The 24,081-nt window shown below is 38.8% G+C and overlaps 2 protein-coding genes across 10 annotated transcripts in view; one reads left to right on the forward strand and one right to left on the reverse strand.

Moving 5' to 3' along the window:
• Positions 1-2,925: 2,925 nt before the first annotated feature.
• On the forward strand, positions 2,926-10,364 carry SNRPF (small nuclear ribonucleoprotein polypeptide F). Its single transcript, XM_060413068.1, has 3 exons — positions 2,926-3,055; positions 4,915-5,040; positions 9,618-10,364. Exons 1-3 carry the CDS (start codon positions 3,053-3,055, stop codon positions 9,684-9,686), a joined length of 198 nt encoding a protein of 65 aa, XP_060269051.1. The 5' UTR covers positions 2,926-3,052; the 3' UTR covers positions 9,687-10,364.
• The window catches only part of CCDC38 (coiled-coil domain containing 38), a 35,554-nt gene continuing 20,858 nt past the window's right edge, over positions 9,386-24,081 (reverse strand). For 5 of the 9 annotated variants that reach the window (XM_060413065.1, XM_060413062.1, XM_060413063.1 and 2 more), the window contains 6 exons: positions 22,657-22,726; positions 20,815-20,966; positions 19,493-19,628; positions 15,234-15,439; positions 13,504-13,600; positions 9,386-11,507 (listed from right to left, as the gene is read on the reverse strand). In XM_060413065.1, the coding sequence (XP_060269048.1) occupies positions 11,394-11,507; positions 13,504-13,600; positions 15,234-15,439; positions 19,493-19,628; positions 20,815-20,966; positions 22,657-22,726 (775 nt within the window). In that variant the 3' untranslated portion in view covers positions 9,386-11,393. Of the gene's footprint in view, positions 11,508-13,503; positions 13,601-15,233; positions 15,440-15,690; positions 15,834-19,492; positions 19,629-20,814; positions 20,967-22,656; positions 22,727-24,081 lie in introns of those variants that run through there. The other 4 variants (XM_060413064.1, XM_060413061.1, XM_060413066.1 and 1 more) reach the window with 3 other exon arrangements.

Genomic DNA, 24,081 nt, shown 5'->3' on the forward strand with positions numbered 1-24,081 from the left:
AAATGTACTGACCTTTTCTAGTCCTGTGGCAAAAAAAAAATGTCAGCACATTAAATAGAGACTGTATAAGACCTCAGATATGCAAATGACATCATCCTCTAACATCCGTTGAATCATCGAAAAAGCAAGAGAGTTTCAGAAAAAATATCTACTTCTGCTTTACCGACAACACCAAAGACTTTGACTATGTGGATCACAACAAACTGTGGAAAATTCTTAGATGGGAATATCAGACCATCTGACCTGCCTCCTGAGAAATCTGTATGCAGGTCAGGAAGCAACAGCTAGAACTGGACATGGAACAGACTGGTTCCAAATTGGGAAAGGAGTACGCCAAAGCTGTGTATCGTCACCCTGCTTATTTAACTTAAATGCAGAATACACCACGTGAAATGCCAGGCTGGATGAAGCACAAGCTGGAATCAAGATTGCTGGGAGAAATATCAATAACCTCAGATACGCAGATGACACCACCCTTATGGCAGAAAGTGAAGAAGAACTAAAAAGCCTCTTGATGAAAGTGAAAGAGGAGAGTGAAAAAGTTGGCTTAAAACTCAGCATTTAGAAAACTAAGATCATGGCATCTGGTCCCATCACTTCATGGCAAAAAGATGGTGAAACAGTGGAAACAGTGGCAGACTTTATTTTGGGGGGCTCCAAAATCACTGCAGATGGTGATTGCAGCCATGAAATTAAGACGCTTGCTCCTTGGAAGAAAACCTATGGCCAACTTAGACTGTATAAAAAAAGCAGAGACATTACTTTGTCAACAAAGGTCTGTCTAGTCAAGGCCATGGTTTTTCCAGTAATTATATATGGATGTGAGAGTTGGACTATAAAGAAAGCTGAGTGCCGAAGAATTGATGCTTTTGAACTTGGTGTTGGAGAAGACTCTTGAAAGTCCCTTGGACTGCAAGGAGATCCAACCAACCCATCCTAAAGAAAATCAGTCCTGAACATTCATTGGAAGGACTGATGTTGAAGCTGAAACTCCAATACTCTGGCCACCTGATGTGAAGAGCTGACTCATTTGAAAAGACCCTGATGCTGGAAAAGATTGAAGGAGGGAGGAGAAGGAGATGACAGAGGATGAGATGGTTGGATGGCATCACCAACTCAATGGACACGAGTTTGAGTAAGCTCCAGGAGTTGGTGATGGACAGGGAAGCCTTGTGTGCTGCAGACCATGGGGTCACAAAGAGTCGGACACAACTAAGCAACTGAACTGACTGAATTTTTAAATGTACAATTTGTTAGTTGTTTTGTTTACTTTTGAATAATAAAAAAAGTTGGCAAGCCTTAATACAACCTGCTAAGTGAGCCAAGTCTGTGGCCTGTGTTCATAAACCATTAATCTAATCCAGAAGTTTTCAATGGGGGATAACTGTGCCATCCAGAGGATGCTGGGTAATATCTGGAGACATTTTTGGTTGTGACAAATTGGAGGGAAGGGGTTGCAACTGGTATCTAGTTGGTAGAGGCTGAGGATGCTGCTGCAATATATTCATTCTACAATAAAAGGGCAGACCCCACAGCAAGAATTGTTTTGCCGAAAATGTCAATAGTAGTGAGGCTGAAAACTGTGATCTAGTCCCAAACTGTATAAATGAGGAAAATGAGACCCAGAATAATTAAATGACTTTTCCTTGTATTTTAAAAAACTTAGTCTGATTTTAAATTAGACAATTCATTCGAGGATTCCAGAAATAGAACACATAACTTGAACAGACATTTATCCAAAAATATACAAATAGCCAATAAGCACATGAAAAGATGCTCAACATCATTAGTCATTAGGGAAATGCAAATCAAAGCCACAATGAGATGTTATTAGTAGGATTACTATGATAACTATTGGAGAAGGAAAAAAGCAACCCACTCCAGTATTCTTGCCTGGAAAATACCATGTACAAAAGAACCTAGGGCTACTGTCCTTCGGGTCGCAAGAGTTGGACACAACCGAAGTGACTTAGCACACGGGATAACTATGACAATATTTTTTAATGGTAAGTGTTGGTGGGATAGTGGAGAAGTTAGAAATCTCATACATTGCTAGTGGGAACATAAAATGGTGCAGGCATTGTGGAAAGCAGTCTCGTACAAGAATTCAAGTACAGAATTACCATATGACACAACAATTCCACTGTTACATTAAAAGGATTAATCCGCGATAGCATGAATATCCTCCACCTCAAATATAAACGCAGTATAAAGACTGTTGCGGACCTCTGTCCACAAGGCAGAAGAAAGAGATGGGCGGGAAAACCACCACGCCATATTCTAGACTTCATCTGAAATATATTCTGTACTTGATCTTCTTCTGTGAGTTTCAGCTCCCTTAAGTCTATCCAGTCTTGCTTCTAACTCCAGAGACCCAAACTCGTTCTCCCAAGTGTACAAGGACTAAGGAAACCCCCACTAGCTAGAAGTAGAAAGTAGAACGTGAAGTCGCTCAGTCGTGTCAGACTCTTTGCTACCCCATGGACTGTAGCCCGCCAGGCTGCTTCGTCCATGGGATTTTCCAAGCAAGAATACTGGAGTGGGATGCCATTTCCTTCTGCAGAGGATCTTCCCAAACCGGGGATGGAACCAGATCTTCCGCACTGCAGGAAGGCTCTTTACCGTCTGAGCCACCAAGGAAACTCCCACTAGCCAAGCTGCCGAGAAATCACGATCCCTCTACAAGGTACGCAACAAACCCTTGAGGAAGATGAGCATCTCACTGCCTATGCTGCGTCGCAGGCACTCATTCTTCCGGCAGAGCAAAGTAGCTCCTTTTCCAATGGCAGTGCGCTACCAGGAAGGTACTCACCCGTTGGCGCCTGTGGTTGCCAGGAGACAGGCCAGCCACTTCCTCCAATCAGCACGCATCTCTTTGAGTCCAATCACAGACGCCAGAAGAGCGGTAGTCTGAGGTGAAAGGTCATACTGCTATTTGGCGGCCATTTCTCTTAAAGGCCTGTGTGGTTACTTCAGTCCCGAGGGTCGCACGAGAGTTGCGTCGGCGGCGAGTATCCTGCAGCATTTCCCCACTCCCGCAGCAGTAGTCGCGATGGTAAGGAGAAAGAGAACGACCAGAGTTGCGCGTGAGAGAGAGCGAGGCTCGCCGGGCCTCGTGGTTGTTTCGCGCGTTTCTCATTCATCCGCGTGAGGCGCCGCGGGCCCGGTGGCCGGCCCCTTTCTCCCCGCCCTGGTTGTCTGAGGCGCCCTCCCTCCTTCCGAAGCCCTGTCTTTCCCTCCCTAGGAGTGCTCCTGCCTCCTTCCTCTTGGTTTGAATCCGAGCCTGAGGTGTTCTTGCTGCCTAGGGCCCGGGGTTGGGGTAAAGATAAAGCGACTTTTCACGTTCCACTTTACACACTCCAAAATCTTGTTTCGTCCAGTGATGTTGGGAGGCCCCACAGCCCTTTGGAATACCGAGCCCAGCCTTTGAGTATTCTCAAGTAAATTTGTTCATTTAGCAAATGTTTACTGAGCGCCTGCTACCTGCCAGGGCCTGGGCCAAGTAAAGTTCTAGGTGCTTGGAATGTAGGGTGAAAAGTATTGATGCGGACCGTGCTCTAGGTTAACTCTGTCGGTATGGGAGAAAGACATTAATCAAATAACGATAAATGTGTACTCTCAAGTAATGTTAAGTGCTGAGAAGGGCGCATACAGGGTACTGTGAAGGTACGTTAGAAGGGTGGTTACGATGTGCATCTCTTGGAGGAGGGATTTAACATGAAACCTAAGCGTTATGAGAATACAGCTCCTTAAAGAGGAGGAAGAAGTGTATCAACGCCCAGCTCAGGGATCAGGAGCACAGGCTCTAAGGCCGAAAGGGAAACCTGACCAGTTGAAAGAATTGAGAGCAGGCTACAGCCGCTCGCAAGGATAGAGGATCTGAGATAATAGGGTCGGGCAAGACTTCTTAGGCCTTATGAGGGGTTCTGGATTCTACTCCCAAGTGCATTGGGAAGCCATTGAAGCATTTGAAGCAGAGATAAGATAAAAGTAATACTTGGCCTTGTGGCTGGTAAGTTGGAAAAAGACAAGAGTGAAAATTGGAGACCCACCGGAGATCACTGCGAATATGTTTATTCTAGAGGAGTTCAGTAGCCAGGTTTCTTGGTTCTTTTCCTCCTTTGAGCTGATCAGTGAGCAGATGAGGAAAGGAAATAAAGTCTGAATTAACTGGAGATACTATTGGTTTGCTGAATAAACAAGTTTAGGGATTGCCCATATGTAGGAGACACTGCAAGTCAAAGAGCCAATCCCAGCTCCTGGAATTCGAAGTGAAAAGCTGTGGAGCATGATCTGCCCCCTGCCTCCTTCTGTGGCCTCACACAGAACTAACTCCTATGTCCCAGAGAGCACCTTATTGATTCACTATTCCCTCCTTTTACATAGGTAGCCCAGCCTGCCTAGATCAGCCCTTTTCCCTCTGGAAATACCTCTTATCCTTTAAAACAAAGGCACTACTTATTTCAGGCCATCTTCCCTTTGCTTTTAACCGGAGATTGTTTGGTATCCTTGTACGCAGCATATATCCTTTTACTATGTCGCAAAATAATTGTTTGTATGTTTTGACCCTCCCACTGTGGGCTTCATGAGAACAGGAACTGTCATCTGCTCTTTTTCCTTTTCCGCCTTTACCTTTGTTTCTTTGTGTCCTTGGAACAGTGAGTGATGTATATTAGGTATTCAGTGTTTCTTAAGTCAACAGTGAATACTTCTATAAGTTTTAATGGGTTGAAGATGAAATTGGCTGACTAGGTATTTTAATTTCTCTGAAGCTCTTCAACAAAAGTGAAAATTATGTAATAAAGTAAGAGGAAATCAAGAATGTGCTTCATTTGGACACCATAAAGTATTGGTGGTTTAATAAAGAAGAGAATTAATCAAATTGGGTTCTTTTTGTTATTGTTCTTTATGCAGAGTTTGCCCCTCAACCCCAAGCCTTTCCTCAACGGATTAACAGGAAAGCCAGTAATGGTGAAGCTTAAATGGGGAATGGAGTACAAAGGCTACCTGGTGTCTGTAGATGGCTATATGAACATGCAGGTGAGCTGAAGAGTTAAAAAGATCATTAAGTTGTATTTATTTTTCTTCCCCTGACTCCTCAGAGGTTTAGTGTGACTTACACAGATATAATTAATATAACTGACAAACATAAAGCAAAATTCAGGAATAAAGTCAAGGCCAGGGAGGATGCTGTAACTGTGATCACTATGTGTGAGATTGGGCACAGGTTTCACTCGTAGTGTTTACAAGTAAGAGCTCAGACATTTGGTTCACAGTGCCATAAGACAAATACACTAGAGTGTACAGAAAAAGCACAAATTTTTGCAGCACTTAGTTCTGAGAGAAACTTTTCAATTGAAGCCTTTTGATGGATGCTAAGTGTATAACATCAAAGTAATTTGATAAAAGCAGTTCTTGAGGGAGAAAACAGACCGACTAAAGGAATTGGTGAACTGACTATGTGTCTGTTAAATCGGCTACTGTAAATGTTTCAGCCAGGTTTTATACTTTGTGGTTAATTGTGATTAAAAAATGTATAATGTAAAATTTACCATTTTAATCATTTTCAAGTGTGCAACTCAGCAGCATTAACTACATTCACACTTTTGTGCATCCATCACCATTATCCATTTCAAGAGCTTTTTCATCATCCCAAAGTGAAACTCTATGCCCATCAAACAAGAACTTCCCATTCCCTCTGCCTCCTGGTAAACATTATTCTTTTTGTCTTTATTAGAGGTACTTCATATAAGTGGAATCTTACAATATTTGTCCTTTTGTATCTGGCTTATTTCATTCGGCATGGTGTTTCTAGGGTCCATCCATTTTGTAGCATGTATCAGAATTTCATCCCTTTTCATGGTTGAAGTAATGTTCCATTGTGTGTAGCAGTCCCTTAGTATCCTTGGGGCATTGGTTCCAGGACCTGCCTGGTATACTGAACTCCACAGATGCTTGGAGTCCATAGTTGGTTCTCCATATTGTGGTTCTGCATCAACTTGTCCATGCAGTTCAAACCTGTATTGTTCAAGGGTTGACTGTATATACCTCATTTTACTCATTCTTCTGTTGTTGAATATTTGAATTGTTTCCACCTTTTGACTATTTGTGAATAATGCAGTGAACATAGGTGCACATCTATCAGTTAAGAATCTATACTTTCAGTCTTTTGCGGTCTTATATCCAGAAGTGGAATTTCTGGATCATATGGTAATTCTTTAATTTTTTGAGGAACTGCCAGATTGTTTTCTATAGCAGCTGTACCATTTTACATTCCACCAGCAATGTATGAGGGATCCAATTTCTTAATATCCTCACCAACGCTTGTTTTCTGTATTTAGAATAATAGTCATCCTAATAATGTGAAGTAGTATCTCATTGCTTTGATTTGCATCTCCGTAATGATCAGTGATGTTCAGACCTATTTATGTGCTTACTGGTTATTTACATATCTTGAAGAAAATGCCCATTCATGTCCTTTGGCCATTTTTAAATTTTTGTTGCTTAATTCTGGTAGTTTCCAGCCACTTTTTTGAAGAAAATATTTGAGGTTATATTTTCCTGAAGCACAGGTATTTATGTGACTGATTAATGACTGATGAATGAATTTTAAAGGGAACCTAGATAAGTGGTCAATCCAATCATGACTCCGTGTATTCTATACTGGTTATGTTTTTAGGTGAATTAAGGAAATGGCAACCCACTCCAGTACTCTTGCCTTGAAAATCCCATGGATAGAGGAGCTTGGTGCAGGCTACTATCCATGTGGTCGCAAAGAGTCGGGAACGACTGAGCAACTTCACTTTCACTAATAGGAGCACTGATAGGCTCAAAGCTGAGATTTTCTTTAATTTAGAGTTTACCACCTGAACAGACCGTGCTCAGGTGCCCAAAGTTCCTGGAAAATTACCTAAGCAGTAATCATTTACCAGAGCTATAGAAAAATTTGAAGACTATACCCATTGTGCTAAAAATGTTCCAGACATAGTGGTGATTAATTACATAAGTTTGTAAATATACTAAAAATCACTGACTTGTACACTTGAAGAGAATTTTATGGTATAAGAATGATATCTCATTAAAAGAAAGGAATAAAAAAATACCCATCAAATATTTGATTTTAGAAGTAATGTAGCTTTCTAGTGAACCAGCAAGAGTTATAAAATGTATCTCTGAGTAACTAACCACATTGGTGATGCTTTTTTGAGTTTGTTCACTGGCACAGAATATACCGGTGAACAAAACAAAAGTTGCTCTCCTTAAGAAGTTTATGCTTTAGTGATGGAAGATGGTTATATAGTGTGATATCAGGTAATGGTAGATGCTTTGAAGAAAAAGAAAGCAGAAATGGAATAGAGTGACAAGAGTGTACAGTATTAGAAGGGTGAAGAATATCTGGTGGAAGTGAAAATCGCTCAGTCGTCCGACTCTTTGACCCCGTGGACTATAGGCCATGTAATTCTCTTAGCCAAGATACTGGAGTGGGTGGCCTTTCCCTTCTCCAGGGGATCTTCCCAACCCAGGTATCGAACCCAGGTTTCCCACATTGCAGGCGGATTCTTTACCAGCTGAGCCACAAGGGAAGCTCAAGAATACTGTAGTAGGTAGCCTGTTCTTTCTCCAGCAGATCTTCCTGATTGAGGAATCGAACCAAGATCTCCCGCATTGCAGGTGGATTCTTTCCCAACTGAGCTATCAAGGAAGCCCTTTCTGGGAAAGAGCATCCCCATTTGAGGGAACAGCAAATTGCAAAGGCTGTGTGACAGAAACATGCTTTTTCTTTCTAGGCTTGGCAAGAAGGCCAGGGCAGAGTGAGTTAATAAGAAGCTGGAGTGGTAGTCATGGAACGCCTTTTAAGTGATAATAAGACTTTTGGATTTAATTAAAATGTGGTAATATACAAACAGCTCATACAGCTCAATATAAAAAAAAAAAAATGGGCAGAATACCTAGACATTTCTCCAGAGAAAACATACAGATGGCTAACAGGCACATGAAAAGATGCTCAGCATCACTAATTATTAGAGAAATGCAAATCAGAACTACAGTGAGGTATCACCTCACACCGGTCAGAATGGCCATCATTTAAAAGTCTACAAATGATAAATACTGGAGAGGGTGTAGAGAAAAGGGAAGCTTCCTACACTATTGGTCAGGATGTAAATTGGTACATCCTCTATAGAGAATAGTATGGAGGGTCCTTAAACTAAAATATAGAGTTACCATATGATCCAGTAATCCCACTCCTGGGCATATATATCCAGAGAAAAACTAATTCAAAAAGATAAATGCACCCCAGGGTTAAGTCTTAAAGAGGAAAATGCAGAATCTAAAAAAATGATACAAATGAACATGTTTACATAACAGACTCAGAGACATGGAAAACAAACCTTTGGTTACTAAAGGGAAGGATGAAGAGGGATAAATTGGGAATTTGGGATTAACAGATACACACTACTATATGTAAAATAGATAAATAAGGATTTCATGTATAGCACAGGGAACTAAAACTACCCTGTATCTTGTAGTAACCTATAATGGAAAAGAATCTGAAAAATGTAACTGAATCATCTTGCTGTACACTCAAAACTAGCACAGTAATGTAAATCAGCTATAGTTCAACTTAAAAAAAATGTGGTAGAAGGCCTTTGAAGCATCATTGTATATTTAGAGGCTAGTTAAATGTTGGTGAACATCTGCTGGAAATAATCACTTAAAAGAAAAGCTGGTTGATCTTTTGCATAGAAAACTAATTGTCAGCAGTAATTTCAGGCAAAACCATATTATTTTTGTTGTCTAGGAGAAGGAATAGTATCCAGTAGCATTATTAATTCATTAACGTGTTTTAACTGCTTTATCTAATATCCTTTCTAAGCCCTGTTTTTCTTTCCCTTTGCCCACTTACCTAGTTAATGATCGAAATTTGCCTGTTTCCTTTCCTCTTCATTTCTTTTCTCAGTCCCAGTAGCACTGATTGTGATTTTTTTTTAATTCACAAGTAAAGTTTATTAACTATATGTAGAAGGAAAGCTAAACATTTTGATGTAAAGTTAGAAATAATAGAGTTCTCTAAAGTAACCATAAAGGTCACTCTTAATTATTTAACCTCTTCTTAAGAACTTTTTTTTTCCTGTTTGTTAGCACATATTAAAAAAAAATCCTTATTCAGTTCTTTAGTTTGGTTGTCGAATAATATAAGAGTATTTGGCATTTTAATCATAGCTTTTATACCCATTGGGTTCCTCAGTATGACTGATACAATGTTGTTACTCCAAGAAAAGTTACTGTCTAGTTCTTTAGAATTATTCAGGCTTATTCATAAATTGGAGACTTCTTGACATGTTAATGTTTAATAGAAATATACATCACTGAGAGATTTTAAAAATTGTGTTGAAACAAGCTTTATTATGTATTAGTTCTACATCCATCAATGTTAACTTAATGTTTGACATGAAACCAAAAAGGACTACAGTAGTATTGGAAAGCTAATCTAATTATTGTAGATAAATGTACATCATTGGTACAGAAAGGTCTCAATTAATAAGTTCTCTCACCAGTATTAGGTATCTAATACTGTTTTCCTCTGGTATGATAATACATTTTCTTCTTATTTAAAGCTTGCAAACACAGAAGAATACATAGATGGAGCATTGTCTGGACATCTGGGTGAAGTTTTAATAAGGTAACAATGTCAGTAGTATATATAAGGAATTGGTGATGAGCATTAGAAATACATGTTTAAATAAACTTGGTGCCTTAGTCTCAGGCTTTTTTTTTTTCTAACTACTATTAATTTAGAATAATATGCTACAACTAGACTTCAAAAGTCTTGAAATTGTTAAACTTGTCAAAGCAGATTTAAATACTTTGGAGCTGTTGACTCTTAAGGTTATCCTAGTGTGGCTATTAAACTTTGTAGCTCTTAACTGTGCCTTTTTCAGTGGTTTTCGTTGCAAGAACTTGATTTTTGGGTGGGTCTGTCTGCTGTTAGGTATTTGTAGTATACTTACATTCTAGAACTAGGTTCACACCTCTAAATTCTAGTCATTTTAAAAACCACGTATAAAAATAGTACCATGTGCTCTGTAACAACCAAAGGTAAATATTTTTAAAAGAGAAATGTGTTGTAATTTTAGCATTAATATTTTTGTAATGAAAAAATCTATTATTAGTAATAATTCAGATCTTACATGGTTTCTTGTTGAAACAACAAAATGGTGTCTTTCTGTTTACAGGTGTAATAATGTGCTTTATATCAGGGGTGTTGAAGAAGAAGAAGAAGATGGGGAAATGAGAGAATAGCATCTTTTGGGGGGAATTTTTTTATATATATTTGTAGACAATAAAAATCTGTTTGGTTTTCAGTTTGACTGTGAGCGGCTATTCATATTCAGATACTTACTTGCATATTCAGATGAAACAGTTCAAAGACTATTGACAGAACTAATGCTTTAAAAGCCACCCAACTTTATTCAAGTTTGTTTTCATGTAAACCCAATGCTGTATTTTTTTCCTATGAGAGAAATTTATTTATACACTTTATAAATGTTTGTGAAAGTGAATTTCAGCCCTTGAAATTGTATATTAACCGAGACCTTTTAAAGTTATTTTTGAGCCACTTTTGACATATATAAAGTTAAATATTTTCTTAGAATTCATATAGATTGTGTTATTTTACTCAGTAGTCAATAAATTACACGTTAACACTATATCAGCATAAGCTAAATGATATATACATTACAGCTAAAATTGAAACACCACCTGAAAATTAAAATAGTTTTGAGTATAGAACACAACAGAAATTGTGAAATCAAATGTAAGCTAAAGGCATATGGTTTGTTCACATAAGAGAATTAAGTTTTCTGAACAGAACACCTTAATATGAATTAGAAATCAGTCTTAAGGTTGGTTATGTTCAGACCACATAATCTAGTGGTTTTAAGTTTTAAACTCCTCAAGATCAGTATTTTAGAGTTGTACATTGTTAAAATGTATACTTCATGGTGATAAAACGTATATTATGAACTTTCCTGTGGATCAGTTGAAAAAAATTACTTAAAGTCTCATGTTGTCAGAATGCCATTATTGTTCTTTAAATGGTCATTCGCCATATAGTTACGTTAACAAAGTAGCTCTGGATGTGTATCCCCAACTGGGACAACAGAAGGTATAAATGTTTAGCTGTATACAATAATGGTTAGGATATGGATAATAAAAGTCTTCAACAAAATAATGTAATTCTCATTTCCAATCATAAGGGTCTTTTAGAATAAGGGCCTGTCTTCTGAAATTGGTTAGGCCTGTATGTGTGGCAGAATATTGCCATGACTGAAAAGCAAAATCTACAGAATATGCCTAAGGCATTCTGGTAATAAATGTCTTACTGCTCCTGTTCAAGTGAAAAAATACTCTTCCTCCAAGGATTTCGTTCTTGTATCCTTGACTAAAAGTAGTTCATGTTTGTTACCAGATGGAGGTTTTGAACGGTAGATAAGTTGTCTTCCCTGCTGAAACAAAAGAAAAAAACCAATATTTTTCATGTAACCATTATCTATTGAAGTATAACCCCAGAATACTAATTATTAACTTGATTTTCCCAAAGAATAATATACTTTAAAATAATCCAGTTACAAAGAGAATTGATGACTAATGGATGTGCAAACGCAGGCAGAGTTAAGTAGTAAATGGAGTACCATGGTATGCAGAAGACAGAGCAGTTAGGTGTTATGGGGAAATGGGAGGGTGTAGATAAAGTCATCAAATAGCTTGTGTTTGAGATATGGTAAGCCATGTTTGAGGCCAACACTTCATTTCTCAGTCACCACCAGTAGGAGGAGTAGCTAGTTTCTCTGGTTAGAAGTGATACTTTCCTCTGAGCAACAGTTAACCAGCATTTAAAATCCTGTTAATAACTTGAGAAAACCACGTATTATCTTCTTGAGCACTCACAATCCTGTTGGCTTTTGGTGGTGTTCCAACCAGGAGAGGCTTAGGGACACCCTGAATCATATCTATCTATTCTCTCTGGGGCATATACTCAACTTAGGTCATACTAATTTTTCTCTTTGAATCTTTTCTCTCCCTTTTGTTTATTTATTTTTGTTTTGTCTTTATATCTGAATTTGTTGTCAATTAAAAGGATAAAAAACTATTCTGTTGGACGTGAAATTTGATGGGACATCTCCATTGTGTCTCAAACGAGGCACCAACCATGTGTGTGACCATCCCTGCATTGCAGTATATTTGACATTCCTGGCTCCCGGGAACTAAATAGCACTGGCAGTCCTCTCCTTCATTATAACAACAAAAATGTCCTTGGAGGACCAGAATCCTTGAATTCCTTTTCTAATGTCAGATTCCCTTACCTCCCCACCCTGCACCAATCTCCTTTGATAACCTTGGTTATTAATTTCTGCCTGAGAACATTGCCAGCAGTGAAGTGTTCTGAGTAAAAACCTCTTTCAGAGGTCTTCATATATTGTTGACTTAGGTTTTTTTTTTTTTTTTTCAGTTTTCCTCCAGATTCAGTTTGCAGTCTCATTTTTAGTCTGTTAACTCAGTAAGCATTTATTGACTGTCCATTGTGTGCCAGGCATTGGGGATACAAAGGTCATAACTCATTATTGGTCACTTTAACTTGGTGGGCTAAGTAAATAATAGTTTATACATGTAGCAGGGTGTTAACTAGCTAATTATCTCTTGGAAGAAGAGGACAAGTCAGATCTTCATAGGCAGAGTTGAACTAGGTAAGTACAGATCCTTTTAAAAAATAAACACTAATTTAAATGAAAATAATTAAACTTAGTACATATTAACAGCTACCGTACTTCAGAGCTTTTAAGTACTTCAGTGGCTGGTTGTGAGGTGCATAATATGCGTTAGCTATGACTGGTTAGAATCAGTGTCCACATTAGTTCTGCAGATAACTATGAAATTGCCTCCCTGCAATATGATTTCAGACTCAAACTCAAAGCAGGAAGAGAGGCATAGAGAAACAAAAGGCCGTTTATACCCAGGGTGAGTAATAGACCACATGTACTTGGAGACTGCCCCATCCTAAACTTCTTATTGAACAGGTAATATTGAAATATGAAGAACCTTGGCTTCTGCTTAGATTCTGCTGCTAAATCTGAAGTGACTCTGGGTAAATTATTTTAACTTCAGCTATAAATCTCATTATTTTCACAATGTGAGGATTAAAACACTCAGTTATAAATAATCCACTATTATTTTTGTGTTTCTCTAGTTTCATGTACCTGGAGCTAAAGAGGCAAGGGAGAAGTTTTCTTTACAAAAAGTGAGTTTAATGGAAAACTGTAGACCCAATAGTTTGAATTATTCTAAAAATAACAAGGAACCAGAGAGATCAGTTGAAACTATCAGCAGACTTACTGAAGTTTAACCTGAATAAATTAGATGAGTTAGGTATTTTGTTTTTACATTATAGGAGCCCTCACACATTGATGTAGCTGGACCTATTAATATCAACAATAAAACACAGACCTTCTTTTTCTTTGGTTGTGCTACTGCTCTTTCCAGGGCAGCTTTTAGCCTTTCTTCCTGGTGTTTCTGTTTCTCTCTCATTTTCTCTTCACGCAACCTGTCAAAAGAGGAAGACATTGTTCTAACTATAAATTCCAGTCAGAAAGATCTACATCAATACTATTTGATAAAGAATTACCTAAATATTGTTAAGTCTCCTTTAAGGTTAAATGAAAATAATACTTCATCTTCCCACATAATTGTGGGTTTTGAATATTCAGGTGAAATTTCAACAGCAAACCCTGTTTATGTTGAAATGGGAAGAAAGTGCATGTCACTGTTTTGGAAGAAGCAAAATCTACCCAGATCTTGGTCCAAAACAAGCACCTCAACAGAGCCCTCATCATTTCATTTGCAGTTCAGTACTATTAATCTGTATGATGGCCACTTGAATTATTGATAGTTTCCAGTTATTTTCCCCTCTTTTTAAACCTTTTTATTGAAGTATAACATGCAGAAAAGTATACAAGTCACAAGTGTATAGTCCAATTGATAACCACAAAAATATATTTTCCAATAAATCTCTTTGAATGTTATCCTCAAATTAAGGCCAAGAAATACTATTTGTCTTTGTTCTCTTTAGGGTTGTTGTGAGGATAAAATTAAATGAGATATGCACACTGTCTAGTCCACTGCCTATTGCAGAATAACCACTTGCCAAGAGACTATTTTACGGATGTATGTAATTATCAATGTAATAGTCACTGAACATTTTTAATGCAAAATTAGGTATTCTGTTAGGTGCCTCCAAACCATGGGGGAAAATCCACTAAAATTCTTTTGATCGAAATGATAATTGGGATTAGGTTCATATATTAATCTCACTGCTAGAAATAGTTGTAATTATATGTTAGTGAGACTATATTTTCTACTGTAAAAAATGCAAATGTTCTTAGTGTAAGTGAAAGGTCATCTTGTAGAAGGAGTAATTTCTCACAATTTCTTTAAAATGTGCTTGATATTCAACAAAATCTCATCAGGATCACCTCAATATATTCTAGTCTTTGTTTTTATGTGGGGGGAACAATATCCCCACACCCCAGTAAAGTGGTAAGCAATAACAAAGTATCTAATATGAATGTCTGCTATTAGAGTACTTTCTGTATGCCAAGCATGCTTTAGTGCTTTTACATAGATTATTTAATTCAATCCTCACAACAACCATATGAGAGAAGTGCCATTATTGCCATTTTACAGGTAAGGAAACTTATACCTGTTGACAGTTAGGAACCAAGGAAAAACCCTCACGATCTAGCTCTTTCAAACAATTTCTTCACAGATTAAATCTCCCTGTAGTTTTCCAATTAAGGAAATTCTAGTCTTAGGCCCTTTCACCATAAGTATGATTCTCCTTCCACATGATAATCCTTTGAATATTATAAGTAGGGAATATTCACTCTGAAAATTCACTTTTTTTCAGACTGGAAGGACTCCTTGCTCATCTGAAACTTCTGTCATTTGTCCCTGGTGAACTCTTTCCTTCACAGTGCTCATTTTATCATTGGTAATGACATTTATTTCATAAGAATATTGATGAATATATCTCCATACTAAATAATAGGTCTATGAGGACAGCAGGTCTGAGTTTGATTCCAGTGTCTGTATGGCATATAATAGAGACTTGCCGTATAACAGACTTGCCTAATATTTAAGTCTTTGATTACATGTATATCATAAGACAGTGACTGTACCTTTGCCGTCGTTCTTTCTGTTTCATCCTCTCAATTGCCTCCACATTTTCTTTGGGAATGGAGTCAATGAGATCACTCAATTCTACCAGGCGAGTCTCTACTTTTACCAGCTTTTGAACTGGGTTGAGGCTTCCAACCTCAGCATCTCCAATGCAGACTTTGTATACTTGGTTAATTTTTTTACTAAGAGAGTCTATCAGTTTTTCCTGAGATTAAAAAGAAAAAGAGAGCAGAAAACATCTCATTACTATTTGCTTGTTCATTCAATAAATGTAAAATTCCCTTTTACTATATTGTAATAAAAAGCTTTTATTAATATGTTCTACTAAATACTTCCTTTTTTAAAAAGAAAAACTTTAATACAACATTAGAACAGTGAAAAAAAATGCAGCAGTCAATTTATGTCATAATTTATAGTCAGAGCAGGCTTCCCTGCTGGTTCAGGGAGAAAACTCACCACAGTGTGGGAGACGTGGGTTCAATCCCTGGGTCTGGCATGGCAGCCCTCTCTAGTACTCTTGCATGGAGAATCCCAGTGAACAGAGCAGCCTGGTGGATTGCAATCCATGGGGTCGCAAAGAGTCAGACACGACTGACCAACTAAGCACAGCACATAGAGCATTACTATAATAACACCCTGGATTATTTCTTTAAAAATATTTCAGTCTAGGTATAAAATAATTTAATAGGATGCTTGAATGTTTTTGTGTATCATTGCCATTCAAGGAGACACTACATAAACATTTAAATCCTTTTTTTTTCCCCACTCCAGTGCATTTCCTAGCAACAGTATGTGAACTCCCTTTTTTGTGCTTACTGTAATTACTGGCTTCCCTGGTGGCTCAGAGGTTAAAGCGTCTTCCTGCAATGCGGGAGACCTGGGTTCGATCCCTGGGTTGGGAAGATCCCCTGGAGAAGGAAATGGCAACCCACTCCAATATTCTTGTCTGGAGAATCCCATGGACAGAGCGTGGTGGGCTACAGTCCAAGGGCTCGCAAAAAGTAACTATATGCGTATGACACCACCCTTATGGCAGAAAGTGAAGAGGAACTAAAAAGCCTCTTGATGAAAGTAAAAGAGGAGAGTGGAAAAAGTTGGCTTAAACCTCAACATTCAGAAAACGAAGATCATGGCATCCGGTCCCATCACTTCATGGCAAATAGATGGGGAAACAGTGGAAACAGTGTCGGACTTTATTTTGGGGGGCTCCAAAATCACTGCAGATGGTGATTGCAGCCATGAAGTTAAAAGACGCTTACTCCTTGGAAGAAAAGTTATGAGCAACCTAGATAGTATATTCAAAAGCAGAGACATTACTTTGCCGACTAAGGTCCGTCTAGTCAAGGCTGTGGTTTTTCCAGTAGTCATGTATGGATGTAAGAGTTGGACTGTGAAGAAGGCTGAGCACCGAAGAATTGATGCTTTTGAACTGTGGTGTTGGAGAAGACTCTTGAGAGCCCCTTGGACTGCAAGGAGATCCAACCAGTCCATTCTGAAGGAGATCAACCCTGGGATTTCTTTGGAAGGAATGATGCTAAAGCTGAAACTCCAGTACTTTGGCCACCTCATGAGAAGAGATGACTCATTGGAAAAGACTTTGATGCTGGGAGGGATTAGGGGCAGGAGAAGAAGGGGACAACAAAGGATGAGATGGCTGGATGGCATCACGGGCTCAATGGACGTGAGTCTGAGTGAACTCCGGGAGTTGGTGATGGACAGGGAGGCCTGGCGTACTGCGATTCATGGGGTCGCAAAGAGTCAGACACGACTGAGCAACTGAACTGAACACTATAATGCTGTCTGACAGTTATTTGCATATATGTCTTATTGTCCCTTATAGACTGTAAGCATCTGGAAGGCAGGAGCTATTTCTTATGTTTATACTTATATCTAAAGTAGCACCTTGCATGTAACTATGCACTTAATAAATGTTTGCTGAATAAATGAATGCATTCTCTCAGAGGGGAAAAAAAGTTACAAGCAAACAGCTTCCCAGGCTGGCTTACAAAATATTTTGAGTTTTCATTCTGTCCATCTGGAAGTCATTCCAGTATTCTACTCTAAACGGAGGCTTAGGCCACACCTTGCTGATCCCTGTACCTGGCCACTGCGCCGTTTTAACTGTTGGTAGAGATGTTCGAGCTTGTAGGTAACATGTTTCAGGACCGTAAGAAAACTCTTTCTGTGTTTCCACTGTATACCCGGCATTCGCAGATAAAAGGATCTCAGTAAACTTCTGGGCAAAGTAAATCGTTCTCCTGGTAGAATCCTGCCCCTATTCCTGCTTCTACTCAATAAGATGAGAATCACCATAAAGCCAAGGACAAATAAGATAGATGTGGCTCCAGGAGCCATGGGAAACCCCTCCTGAAACCACAGACTCGTTACAGAGCTACCAACACTTAATTACAAATCAAGATCTGTTACCAATAGTTCACTTCAAATAGCTTGTCTCTCCCATCTAGTTTAACAAGCTTTCCGATGGTCCTATTTACTATAAAGCCCCCTTTCTTTCCTCCTACAGTAACACTTACTGTAGTCCCTATTTATATTCAAAATATGATTTTAGGAAGTTTGGAGAAATATCTATGAAATGAAAAAAAAAAGTCCTGTTTGCCGTAAAGCTCCTTTTTTCTCCCCCTGGGTCAGGAAGATCCCCTGGAGAAGGAAATGGCAACCCACTCCAGTATTCTTACATGGGAAAGAAAGTATGGACAAAGAAAGGATCCTGGCAGGCTGCAGTCCATGGGATCGCAAAAAGAGTAGTGACTGATCAACAAGACAGACAAATTTAGAGAGAGAGAAAGGAGAACAGAGGTTACCAGAAGCTGGAAGGAGGGAGAATGGGGAATTATTGTTTAATAGTACAGAGTTTCTATTTGGGATGATGGAAAAGTCCTAAAATAGTGGTGATGATTATGCAGCATTGCAAATATAATTAATGCCACTGAATTATACATTTGAAATGGTTAAATGGTCAATTATGTATTTTTTAACCACAGTTTTTTTTTAAGGTATAAAAACAGCATTGAAGAGCTGAAAGGTAGCTATCATCACCCTTTGTGCTCTAGCAGTGCACAACCCCATCCCTTCCTTCCTTGGTGTTACACCACATAAGAAATGTGGATTGTGACTGGAGCCATAAACAGGTTTGTCTTTGTAACCCTGCCTGCTTATGGGTAAGGGAGCACAGTCATCTTCTGATAGAGTCCCTTTAAATCTACCCCTGTTTGAAAATCAAGTTCATAACTATAATTGTGATATTAGTCATATATGAGTTTTGAATTTTTCTTTCATTCAAGATTTTACAAGGAAACCAATGCTGCTACTGCTGCTGCTAAGTCACTTCAGTCGTGTCCAACTCTGTGTGACCCCATAGACGGCAGCCCACCAGGCTCCCCCATCCCTGGGATTCTCTAGGCAAGAATACTGGAGTGAGTTGCCATTTCCTTCTCCAATGCATGAAAGTGAAAAGTCGAAGTGAAGTCACTCAGTCGTATCTGACTCTTTGCGACCCCATGGACTGCAGCCTACCAGACTCCTCCGTCCATGGGATTTTCCAGGCAAGAGTGCTGGAGTGGGGTGCCATTGCCTTCTCCAAAACCAATGCTAGCTGGAGTTTATTATGGGTCTTAAAACTAGGCTGATCATTCATTCAACAAACATTTATGGAGCACCTGCTTTATGAGGTTTCTAAACTGAGCTGAAGAGAAGGGTAAGACAAGCTCTGCCCTAGTGTTTGCATCCAGCTGGGAGAGACCTGCATGCAAACAGGTAAGCACACTAGTCTGTGTCACAGGTGCTCTGGTGATAGATCTCTGCAGACCCCAAAGGGGCCACAACCTATTACAAGCTCAGTGTTGGGAAGATACTCCATTCAGTGCTGATTCAGTGCTTCCTGTCTTCATTATTTGCCCTTGAAATTAATACCAAAACGATCACAGGCAGTGAACTACTTCATATGTACAGTCATGTGTATACTGACTAAAACAAATATATTTATAGGTGGGGAAATCTCAGCATCATACTTGGTAGCCTTTTAAGAGAGTACCAATGATAACTGAATGTTTTCTATCCACTGTGTAAGTTGGCTATTACATATTGACAAGGTAATTTCCAAGCAGGTTTTCAGCCTCTGTCATCAACCTGGGACTTGTGGTTTGCTTTAATCCTCCTATTCCAATGCTTAAGACACAGGGAATGCAGAGCCTTATTATCATGAGCCAAAATAAAATTACTGCAGGCAAAGAATGATTACCTGAGCATCTGAGTTATATTCTCCAAAACTAAATAGCCTGGACCTTAATTCCAACTCTGCTGCTTTTTCTTCTTCTCTTACACAGTTGGCCTTGAGCAATTCCTTGTGTTCCAAAAGAAACTCTATGTTGGTATTTCTATTGCAAAGAAGAAAGAGATCCTTATCTGTAATTTATGATTCAGTGAAATAAACCATCAGTCAAGAGCTTCAACACTCTCTAGATCATGTGTCAACATCCTATGTCTAGTAAGCCAAATAGAAGTTTATATTTTAAGATATTGACAAAGTACCTGCAACTTTTAAGGTTAAAAATAAGAAAAAAAATGCACAGATGCTTTTCAATGTCCATCAGGAAGTATTTTCCAACCCCTCTACTTTGAGTCCCCCAAATAGAAAAAGCAGTAGAATTGAGGTATCGGAAACCCAAGCTGGGTGACCTAGGGTGTCACTGTTCTCAAACCTGACTGATAATCAGAATACCTGGGGAGCCACTGGGAAAAGTAGAGACTCCTGACTCCTTACTTAGAGCTTCTGATATAGATACCCTTTTCCTGCCCAACCATACCTGCCCCATCCCCTCATATCATAGTGTCATGGTGGGGCACGGAATACTGAGGACTGGAAGTGAGGAGACAGGATTAAAAGACAGTAGCTTACTGGGTGGCTATAAGATTATGGTTTTAAGTTCTTCAATATGTCCCAAAGTTCAATGCTGTTTGACTTAACTATTTTAAAAGATTGACATCTGGTGCAAATGGATCTTCCAAAAAAGGTTCTGCACATTTTTACAATGAGTATTAGAGTAGGAAGGAATTTTTTGAGTCATCAAATCCAGCCCCCTTCCCAACAGAAATCCCTTTTATAATAGCCCTGATTTTGATAATGTACATTATAAAATGATACAATATTTAAGTCATGAAAAAACTTTTGCTGAGAGTCACAGCCAAGGAAAATGAGTTCATTAGCATTATCATCCAAAGCATGATTTGGTCAGCCAGATGACAGCGTAAAACTGCACTGAACAAAGAGTAAGGCAGTAGGTGACATTTTGATTCTTTATAACCTTCTATATTGTCTTTTATTCTTGCTAGCTAGGAAAATATTTTGACAAGTGAAAAGAGTTAGGGACTAAAACTAAAACCAGTCTATTCTGTGTAAATATAATTCCTACTTCTTACATTCTGCAGTGTAAACTATTATTAATAAAAATTCTTCCCTAAATCCAGGGAGACCACAAGGAAGGGCCACACATAAATGAAAGTGGACTTATTCTCTGATTAGAAATTGGTTAATAGAATGTCTGCCTGTTTTTTATGACTTACATTTTATCCTGTATAACTTTTTCTCGTTTATTTACATCTTCAAGATTTTCATCTACATCTTGGGAATATTGTACCAAAGTAAGATTCTGCTCTTCCAGCTCTGTGAGGACTTGAAGTAACTCTTCAGGTTCTTTGAAATAAAGTTCTGGCTCCTAATCAATAATGAAGAATATAATTAATTCACTTAACGTACTACCTGTGCATATGTGACTTATCTAGGAAAAAACAGTGGGGTAAAGGAATACTGTTCCGATTATAAGGGAGATATGGGCAAAGAGTGACGACAGCCTATTTCCATGTGAGAGCTGGCCAAAGGGAAGAGAACACTTTGGGTGTTGGGGGGAAGATGAAGTTCATTAGAGAAGGGGAAAAGGAAGACGAGAGTGAGGAAAAGAGAAAGAAGAGGGATGGAGCAGAGGAGGAGGCAAAAGCAGGAAAAAAGGAAAGGCAAGTTTCTAGGGAAAGACAAGAGAGAAGAAGTAGAATGAGAAAAGACAGGACTAAGTGAAGGTCATTTCCTCCCTGCATTTTAATAATTTTCTGTTTTCTAAAATTTTAAGTATAAGTTTATATCACTTTAAATAAATTTAATTTATAGCAAGATGACTTGGATATTTGTACCCCCACGTTCATCAAATTTATTGTAGCCAAGAAGTGGAAGCAACCTAAATGTGCATCAGTGCATTGATGGATGGATAAAGAAAATGTGGTCTATTTACCCTTGAAAAATAAGGAAACCGTGTCATTTGCTACAATATGATGAACCCGAAGAACATAAGGACATGAGACTAAATAAGCCACTCATGAGAAGACAAATGCTTCACTTTTACAAGGTATGTAAAGTAATCTAACTCTTAGAAATATAAAGTAGAATGTGGTTGCTAGGGGCTAAAGGGAGTAGGCATAGGGGAGTTGTTCAGTTGATGTATAGTTTCCGTTGTGCAAGATGAAAAAGTTCCAGGGGTCTGTTACATCAGCATGTTAATAGTTAACGCTGCAGGATCATACACTTACTGGTTAAGATGGTAAGTTGTGCTTTTTCCACACACACACACAAAAATGATTTGGATAAGGTATGTTATATATAGTATACAGTTAATGCTTTTAAGTGTTTTGTTCCTTTTCTGTGAGTTTCTGTGGTTGTATTTAGGGTGAGATTAGTTCACAATCAGACCTGTGCCACAAAGAGCTGTTTTGTTGAAGCTCAATTTATCTCACAGTCCAGCTACCCAATGTATCTCAAGCCCCAATAAAATGATAAATAATCAGAAGGTGGTTATTTTCACAGGAAGATTGTAGATAATATATATCTTCTAAATTGTTACCTTCTAAAGGACACTTATTTACTTATAATCTTTAAAAAATCTTTTGGCTGTGCCTCACAGCATCCAGGACCTTAGTTCCCCCAACCAGGATCGAGCCCATGCCCCTGCAGTGGAAGTGTAGACTCTTAACCAGTAAGCCGCCAGGGAAGTCGACATTTATTTTTCATTAAATGTCTGATGACAAACATGAACTATATATACAACTAGAGAACAGTAGCAAAATCCTATTTTCGGGGATTTCTCTGGTGGTCCAGAGGCTAAGGCTCCATGCTGTCAATGCAGAGGGCCCAGGTTCGTTCCCTGGTCAGTGAACTAGATCCCACATGCCACAACTAAAGACCCTGCATTCTGCAACTAAGACCTGGTGCAAACAAATAAATAAATTTTTAAAAATCATATTTTCTTCTGAAAGGTTGTGGAATATTTTGAACAGGACATTTTAATTTCAAAAGAAGAAATGAGCATCTATATACTTTTCACCAAACAATATTTAAGTCAAGACAAATAGTTTGGTTACCAGATCGTAGTCCATATCATCATCTAAAAAGAATTCCAAACTGTCTTCTGAACTGATACTCTCAGTTTGGCTGTAAAAGGAAAAGAAAATGCCTGATTTTTTTTCTATCAACAGATTTGCTTTCATTACTAAGTTATTTTTGGAACCTAAATGTAACCTAGTTCTTTTCAATAGCCTGTTTAGCCTTTTAGGGAATTGCAGGAATCCATGGATTCCACGAGTATGCAAAAGAAAATCAGATTCATTCCCAGACAAGGGTGACATATGCAAACAAAGAGACCATAAGGAAGAGTTGTACCACGTGGTACCAATTATTTGAGGTGCATCTGTAAAATATCTTCTGATCAGGCTGAGGAAATATTGGTTGGGGAGTGGGGAGGGTGATGAGATACATACTTAAAGAATAGTTGTGTGGCTTGCAAGGTGGCTCTGAAAGAATCCTTTAAGAGCGATAAATTGAAAATGATTGGAATGTTAAAAGGACAGGGGCTAAGGAAGGAGTAAAGCAGCTGTTGGTGTGACCTAGGTAAGTAATGCTTGTAGTGACGGTGGAAAACAGTGGTTGGGGGTTGGGAGGAGAATCTAGAGACACAGGAAAGAAAAGAGTTCATGGGAACCAAGAATAGAAAGAGCTACTGGAGCACAAAGAAAAGAGACAAGATGACTTCAGCGTTTGTAGTCAGTAAGCCTGGAGTAATGGAGGTCACGCTAACCGGAAGGAAAACAGCTTTAAGGATAGGATAAGGACAAGATTGGGCTTCCCTGGTAGCTCAGCTAGTAAAGAATCCCCCCACAATGCAGGAGACCCAGGTTCGATTCCTGAGTCAGAAAGTTCCCCTGGAGAAGGGCATGACAACCCACTCCAGTATTCTTGCCTGGAGAATCCCCACGGACAGAGGAACCTGGTGGGCTAACAGTCCCTGGAGTCACAGAGTCGGACACGACTGAACGACTAAGCATAGCACAAGGACAAGATTAACATTTGCTTTGTTCATGCTGAGTTTGAAGGGACAAAATAAGCTACTTGGAGCTGCCCTTTAGCAATGGGAAATATGTTGTGGGAAAATTGAGAGGGCCATAGAAGTCAAGGGGTACTTGGGAAACATCCACCATTCAGTCCACTCTTGGTGGATTCAGTAATATCATTTTCAAATCAGTCTTCTCCCACCTCTCTGATACTGTTACCTTTTTGGTTCCTTTTCTTTGAGTCTGTTTCCTCAGCCTTCTTTCCTCTCTTTCTACCTACCCTCTGGGGCTGATCCTCATAGATTCAACCACTACTAACATACCACCTGCCACATCTCTGTCTCTCTTGAGCTCTGGACTTTGTGTCCAGCTTCCAACTGAACATGAGTATCCACTTGGGTGTCCCATAGAGAGCTCAGATGAATGCATCCAAAATCATACTCCTTATTTTCCTCTCAG

Source organism: Ovis aries, chromosome 3, assembly GCF_016772045.2.
Source record: "Ovis aries strain OAR_USU_Benz2616 breed Rambouillet chromosome 3, ARS-UI_Ramb_v3.0, whole genome shotgun sequence".
Lineage (NCBI taxonomy): Eukaryota > Metazoa > Chordata > Mammalia > Artiodactyla > Bovidae > Ovis > Ovis aries.